General features: G+C 38.5%; 1 protein-coding gene across 3 annotated transcripts; it reads right to left on the bottom strand.

The window, feature by feature from the left end:
- Positions 1–2,163: 2,163 nt before the first annotated feature.
- On the bottom strand, positions 2,164–6,968 carry LOC133532477 (uncharacterized). Of its 3 annotated transcripts, none has more exons than XM_061871193.1 (3): positions 6,454–6,968; positions 5,018–6,059; positions 2,164–3,274 (listed from the first exon to the last, which is right to left on the bottom strand). In XM_061871193.1, the coding sequence occupies exons 1-2, from the start codon at positions 6,710–6,712 to the stop codon at positions 5,023–5,025; spliced, it is 1,296 nt and encodes a 431-aa protein (XP_061727177.1). In that variant the 5' UTR covers positions 6,713–6,968; the 3' UTR covers positions 2,164–3,274; positions 5,018–5,022. The 3 variants fall into 3 exon arrangements, with proteins under 3 accessions (XP_061727177.1, XP_061727159.1, XP_061727168.1); XM_061871175.1 differs by having other exon boundaries at positions 5,851–6,059; XM_061871184.1 differs by having other exon boundaries at positions 2,164–6,059.
- Positions 6,969–7,459: the final 491 nt, after the last annotated feature.

The raw sequence follows: 7,459 nt of genomic DNA, 5'->3' as shown, positions 1-7,459 counted from the left end.
GAGATAGCATGCGTACTCTAACTAGGTTATTTAATAAAATTTATGACACCGGAAATCTCCCCAAGGACTGGCTCGCATCCACCTTTCTGCCCTTACCCAAAAAAGTTAACGCCAAAACATGCGGAGAACACAGACTGATAAGTTTAATGAGTCATGTTCTCAAGATATTTTTAAAGATAATTCATTATAGAATATATAACAAAATTGACAAAAACATCAGTGAAACACAATTTGGCTTCAGAAGCGGATTAGGAACGAGAGAGGCTCTTCTTGCCGTTCAGGTACTGATACAACAGTGTTTAGAATTCAAAAAAGACGTTTATATATGCTTCATAGATTTTGAAAAAGCATTTGATAATGTCAAACATGATAAATTAATAGAGATATTGAATAGAACCGAGGTGGACAGTAAAGACCTTTATTCTCTAAAAAGCCTGTACTGGAAGCAAACTGCACACATCATAGTTGGCCAATATTGCACGGAAGATCTGAACATTTTAAAAGGAGTCAGGCAAGGTTGCATTCTGTCACCTGTTCTGTTCAATCTATACTCAGAATTTATTTTTCAAGAAGCTTTAGATGATATTAACATCGGTATAAAATCAAATGGAACCATAATAAATAACATAAGATATGCCGACGATACAGCTATCTTAGCAGAGTCGAAGGAAGATCTAGAGTACTTACTAAATCACCTGAACACCAAGGTAAAGGAATATGGTTTGAAGATGAATATCTCAAAAACAAAATTCATGTTAGTTAGCAAGAAAAAAAGACTATGCGACCCAGTCAGAATAGATGACGATTATATAGAACGAGTAGAAAAATATAAATACCTAGGCTGTTGGGTTAACCATAAATGGGACCCAAGCAAAGAAATCAAAACTAGGATAGAAATTGCCCGAAGCACATTTATGAAAATGAAGTCATTTTTCTTAAACAAGGATATAAATTTAAAATTGAGATGGCGAATGGTTAAATGCTATGTACTGTCAGTACTTCTTTATGGATCGGAAAGTTGGACGCTCTCAAAAAAAAATGCTTAATAAACTTGACGCTTTTGAGATGTGGATATACAGACGCATGCTTAAGATATCTTGGCGAGACAAAGTCACTAATCAAGCAGTACTAAAAAGAATGAAAAAGAAACAAGAATTGGTACTTACAATAATGAAAAGAAAAACCGCTTACTTTGGGCATGTATACAGACATAGCAAATATAATATTATTAAGGGGATAATAGAGGGAAAAATCGAAGGGAAAAGAGGCAGAGGGAAAAGAAAAACTACATGGATGGATAACCTTAGGAGCTGGACGGGAATGGACGCTGCCACGCTGGGCAGAAAGACTGCAAATAGAGAAGAGTTCCGGACTGTGGTAGCCGACATCCGTAGAGGATATGGTACCTGAAGAAGAAGAAGAAGTTTAATAGTCGGAATAAATGTCATATAGAATTGAATTGAAATAGTTTTTATTCCTGACACATAATTATTAACATTTTCTTTTAATTTTATTTACAGTACGTATGGTGCTACTTTCCCGCACTAGTGTGTAAATTAGCACATTATGTAACTATGTCGAAAATGTACAGGGTCTTATGTACTGTAAAACGTTTACGATACATGTGCGAATAGGAAATTCGCAACTCGTGTCGATTTAAAACACTCCCTTCGGACGTGTTTTAATTTATCGCCACTCGTTACGAATTAATGATTAAACGAACTTACCTGAAGTGAAGTTCGATCATAATTATACGATTAGCTTGTCCGAAGAGGTTAGCATTTATCACATGTAGTAACACATACGGTGTCGCCATTCACGCACTTTATTTCGGAGACTTAGCGGCAAAAACATTTGCTCAAACATTTTTTTTTTTTTTTTTTGGCGGGTATATTGTAACTTATCTTACCTGACTTCTACCCGAATTCGCGCCATCATTTAGTTCAGAGGCAATCTTCACTCCTTCTTTTCAATTCTCTAGGGGTTTACCTAGGGAGGGTGGGATGCTAACCTCTTCGGACAAGCTAATCGTATAATTATGATCGAACTTCACTTCAGGTAAGTTCGTTTAATCATTAATTATACTCAAGCTTGTCCTCGAGGTTAGCATTTATCACATGTAGATGTTGAGAGGAATGATACTTGGAATGAAAAAACGTCAGGTTAATCATTATAAAGAGAATGTATTCTTAGTCCAATTATGGACAACTGTAAGATCAAACAGAAAATAATTAAACAATATTTTATCACCTTGTTAATTGTCACACAATGAATCATTTAATATACTTCTTGCCAAGGTACAGGAATTGATATTTTTAACAATAATTCTATTATAAAAGCGTCCAAACGTGCTGGAGGTACCACTCCACCCAGCAGTTTTCCTTATTACATCTAAATTGACTCCTAATCTATGAGCCCTAGACGTCGCAGCATGTCTTGTGCTGTGGGCTGTAAATATTGATATATCAATACCACTTTCTTGCAAAGTATTCTTAATCCACCTACTTAAGGTTTGGGAAGTTATTGCTCTGTGTGGTTTATTCAAGCTTACAAATAGGACATCACTACTACGAAGAGTTTTTGTCACATCTAAATAAGAATGTAAAGCAGCACATGGACATATTTCCGGCCTTTCTCGGAAATATGGTAAAACAAGAGTTGGTTGTGCAACACCAACGCGCGAAGTTTTTATTAAATCTGGAATTTTTATATGAATTTCATTGACATGAAACTCAATGTTCTTAATGTTAATTTTGGAAAGAGTCTGAACTCGATGTGCTGTTGTTAAAGCTAGAAGCGTTACAAGTTTTTTCGATATTTTTTCTAAATTAAGAGTTGCATTTGGATACCAATTTGCAAGAGAGTTCAGAACTACAGATGTGTCCCAGGTCATGCTATATTTTGGTAAAGGTGGACGTAAGCGAAATATGCCTTTGAAAAAACGTTTCATACGATTATCATTGCCTATGTCTGCACCTAAGATTAATGAAAGAGCAGACCGGCAACTATTTAGTGTTCCATATTGAGCACCAGAGTGGTACAAATCAGTTAAAAAAGAAATCACATTTGGAACAGATGCTTGGTAAACATCTACTTGATTATTAATACAAAAAGAAAACCATTTCTTGAGACAAGAATCATATTGTTTTAGTGAGCTATTTGACAGAGAGGCCAGCATAATGCATATTGCAGATTCTGGTACAAATTTCTTCATCATCGACGTCCTGATAAGATCCCTGCAACCAGGGTAATCTTTTGGTGAATATCTCGGTTGCTGGAATGAGAGATAATAAGATCTTTATTCGGTTTGAAAAAATAAAGGTTTAGAAGCTAATAGGCTTTGAACAATGGGTACCACGGTTGAGTGGGCCAAAGTGGGACTACGATAATTCCGTGAGCTTTGTCATTTATTATTTTTCTTAGTGTCTTAAGAATGACTGCAAAAGGCGGGAAGCCGTAGAAATAGAAACTTGACCACGGCACTGTAAATGCATCTATATTAAAGGCATCAGAATCCCTGTGCCATGAAATATATTTTTTACATTTTTTGTTAATTCTACTTGCAAAAATATCTATATAAGGAGATCCGAATTCTTTTACAATTTTTTGAAACTAATATTGTGACAGTTCCCACTCTATATCTGGATAGACTCGAAGAGATTCAGCGTCTGCGATTACATAATCGCAGACGCTGATAACATTATCAGCAGAGCTTATGTAAGATGCGAACAAAGTATAACTTTCTTGTTACGTCTGTAAGGTGTGGAAACTGTACACCACCCATGCGGTTAACGTAGGAAATAGCCGTTGTATTGTCAATTCTTAACAGAATTTGACAGTCATGATAAGACTTTACGAAAACTTTAAGTCCAAAAAAGGCGGCCAAAATCTCTAAATAATTTATGTGTTGTGAGCGTTCTTCGGCGCTCCACAACCCACTACCCCGGTCGTTACCACAGGCGGCCCCCCCATCCCATAGTTGAGGCATCACTATAGATCTCTAGACAATACTTATCATAATTGTCATATACTTATCAAAATTGTCATCATCAATTACATTTAAATATTTACAACGCTCTAGTTCTTTGGTGTAAAGCCAACCATATTCGACAGCTGGGCATGCCGAAGTAAGTAAACCCATAACACGAGCAAAATCTCTAATTTAACAACGTTTCTAATTACGGAATGTGTTCATTTCAGATTTAATTTTTTCAATTTCTTTTCAGTGGTAAAGTAACCTCTAAATTTTTTGAGTCTATGATGAATCCCAAAAATTTACAACTCGCATGAGGTGTTAAATTACTCTTTTCATGGTTTACAATGAAACCTAGGGATTGTAAAAGGTTTATAGTGTCTGATACATTTTCTAGACATGTATTAGGGTACCTAGATATCAATAACAAATCGTCAAGGTACACGGTGGACAGATAGCCGCAAGATCTAAGCAGACTAATGATTGGCTTCATAATTTTAGTGAAAACATAAGGTGCGTTGTTTAAACCGAACGGCAAGACATTGAACTGATATAATTTATTTTGGAAAGTAAATCTAAGGTACTTTTTAAAATATCCATGTATTGGTATTAAAAAGTACGCGTCCTTGAGATCTAGGTTACACATATAGCTATCCTTAGATATTAATTTCAAGGCCGTGCGTAGGTCTTCAAGTTTAAAAATGTTTTGTATTTATAAATTTGTTTAGCTCTTTCAAATTTAAGATAAATCTCATTTTTCCGTTCGGTTTAGGTACCAAAAAAACTGGGGATATAAATTGGCCTTCACAGCTCTGACATTCCGAAATGGCGCCTATGCATAGTAGGTCGCTAACAGAATGTCGGAACTGTGTTCTCTCTGAATCAGAATACGCCCTAGGGGCAGGTGGCGTACGCTGTACGACAGGCCTTGAAAAGGGTATTTGATAACCTTGTATCCACGAGAGTATAATTTTGTCGTTAGTTAGAAGTGACCACTGAAGTGAAGTGATAGCTGAAGTGAGCTAAGCGGCCGGCAAACTTTACCATATCTATCGGCGGGTGCTGCGCCTGTGATGCGGATGCGATGATTTTCTCGAGGAGTTGTCGCGACGGCTCTTCAGTGCAGGCTCCTTCGTCCTCTGAGTACCCTTCGGCCTGTAATAATTCTGGGGAGGACCTCGCCAGTTTAAATTCTTGGGGGGTACTTTATTATTATTGTTCTTCTTAGCCTGCAGACCTGAGGTCGATGGTGTGGCTTTCAAATCATCTCCTGATTTATTTATGGCCTTAGCGGCTTTTATTTTTTCCGCAAGTTCGTGACTGAAGAGTAACTTGTCAATTTTGGTTGTTTGTAATTCGTCTTTAAGCTCCTTCTTTAAGTTATGAAGAATAAAGTTCCTCCTAACTAACGATTCTGCGTGCTGACTGTCACATAGAATCTTACAAGAGTCCATTAATAGCTGTATCAGCTTTGTGTTCTTTGGTTGTTCAGTCAAGAGCAAGGTAAGGCTCTCTGATAAGGCGGAAATTGCAGATGAAATCTGTTTCTGTCGTATTTCTATGCTTTTGTCCCTCTTAAAGACATGTTCATGGACGCCGGCTTTTACCTCAGGATTGAGGGTAGGTGCATCAATCAAGGCGCTATTTGCAGGAGGTAAGTACCTGTCTAAAAGTTCCTTACGTGTATCTTTACCTAGCCCATTAGTAGCTATATGTTGCAAGCGTACTGCAAGATCAGGTCTGATCTCCTTGCCGTAGACTCTGACTTGAGAGGGGTCGTCCCCTAATATTTTAAGGAGATCTTCGTCGAGATCCATTGCGTCAGAGGCGTCCATAGCTGGCTCGCCTAGCGGCAACGATGTTGGTGAGTTGTTTACCTCCTGAGCGACGCATAATTGTGGGGTCGGGGCTGGCTCGGCGCTTGTCGAAAGTAAAGCAGGCGCAGACCTTCTCGTCAGCGGTGGAGCAGGCGCTGCTGGGCTCTCTGCTGCGCGCATCTGAAGAGGTGTGGCCAATCTTTCCGTTGGCCGGACGGGCGCGGGGTGGATGACCCTTACACTGGATTCCTGTTCGTTGTCGGGCACGTCTGAAATACAACGATCTGACGTTGTAGTAAAAAAAGCAAAGATGTTAGCCTTAGATGCTAACTGCATTGCTATATGCCCAAAAGAACGGGTGTCGGTACAATATTATGTTTTATTAAATAAATATATAGCAAAGATGTCGGCCTCAATGCGGACTGCAATGCTTTGTACCGTTGAAGAAAGGTAACGCTCAATACGTCTAGGAATTACAATGATCCAATGACGCAGTCGTAGTAGCAGAGATGTTGGCCTTAGTGCCGACTGCAATGCTACCTTGCGTGACAATATTAGGTAAGTGACAGCCCCATGAGCTGCCCGCATTCCTAATTTTATGTCCATTGCAACGACTATTAACGGTCTATTCGAACAAAAGAAACGGTTAGGTGAGCGTTTTACCTTCAATGATTATCGGCTCCTGCGACGAACGAGGTCTTGAGGGTGCGCGGTTCCGCGGGCGCGGTGAAGCTGACCTGGACCGTGACGAAGATGAACTGGACGACGACGATTGTGATCCGGAAGACGGCGACAGCGATGCGGCAGATCCTTGTCGATCACTACGTTTACGCCGTGCACGAATTAACATGCGTTCGAGTTTTTTAACTTTTCTCGCAATGCACTCATAATCATTTGAATTCGTACGTGTACGTTTGACCATGATTATTCGTTTATTCGCGGCGTAATTTTTCACCTGCGGAGTGGCGGAGCACTGAAATGTGAATGATGGCGCGAATTCGGGTAGAAGTCAGGTAAGATAAGTTACAATATACCCGCCAAAAAAAAAAAAAAAAAATGTTTGAGCAAATGTTTTTGCCGCTAAGTCTCCGAAATAAAGTGCGTGAATGGCGACACCGTATGTGTTACTACATGTGATAAATGCTAACCTCGAGGACAAGCTTGAGTATAATTTCCTATTTTTCGCACTTGTATCGTAAATAACTATTACTCTTTTTCTGATTCTTCTTCTTTGTCAGGCTGTCTTTGACATCGGTTATATATATTCCATTAAATAGTAAGCATTTTTGTCAAAGATTATGAATATTATGATGATGAATGTGATATTTTGACACCAAAGTTTATGGTTGTTTTATAACACAAGGAAACGGGGCAGCTAATTTCCTATAAAACCAGAAAAACAACTAAGAAATATATTTTTAATCTCGGTGGCTGGCCATCTGCAGCAATAACAATGCAACTTACAAAACATTTGTTTAATTGTCTTGGTGAGGCACTAGTGAAAGAATGAGGTCATAAACACAGTGTAGTGTAGTTCAGACTGATAACGAAATATAATAAATATAAATATTATAGGGACATTCTTACACAAATTGACTAAGTCCCACGGTAAGCCAAAAAGGCTTGTGTTGTGGGTACTCGGACAAAGATATTTATAATATACAATTAC

This window comes from Cydia pomonella, chromosome 2 (assembly GCF_033807575.1).
Source record: "Cydia pomonella isolate Wapato2018A chromosome 2, ilCydPomo1, whole genome shotgun sequence".
Taxonomy (NCBI): domain Eukaryota; kingdom Metazoa; phylum Arthropoda; class Insecta; order Lepidoptera; family Tortricidae; genus Cydia; species Cydia pomonella.
The sequence above is the reverse complement of the archived record's forward strand: the minus strand, read 5'-3'. Positions and strand labels throughout refer to the sequence as shown.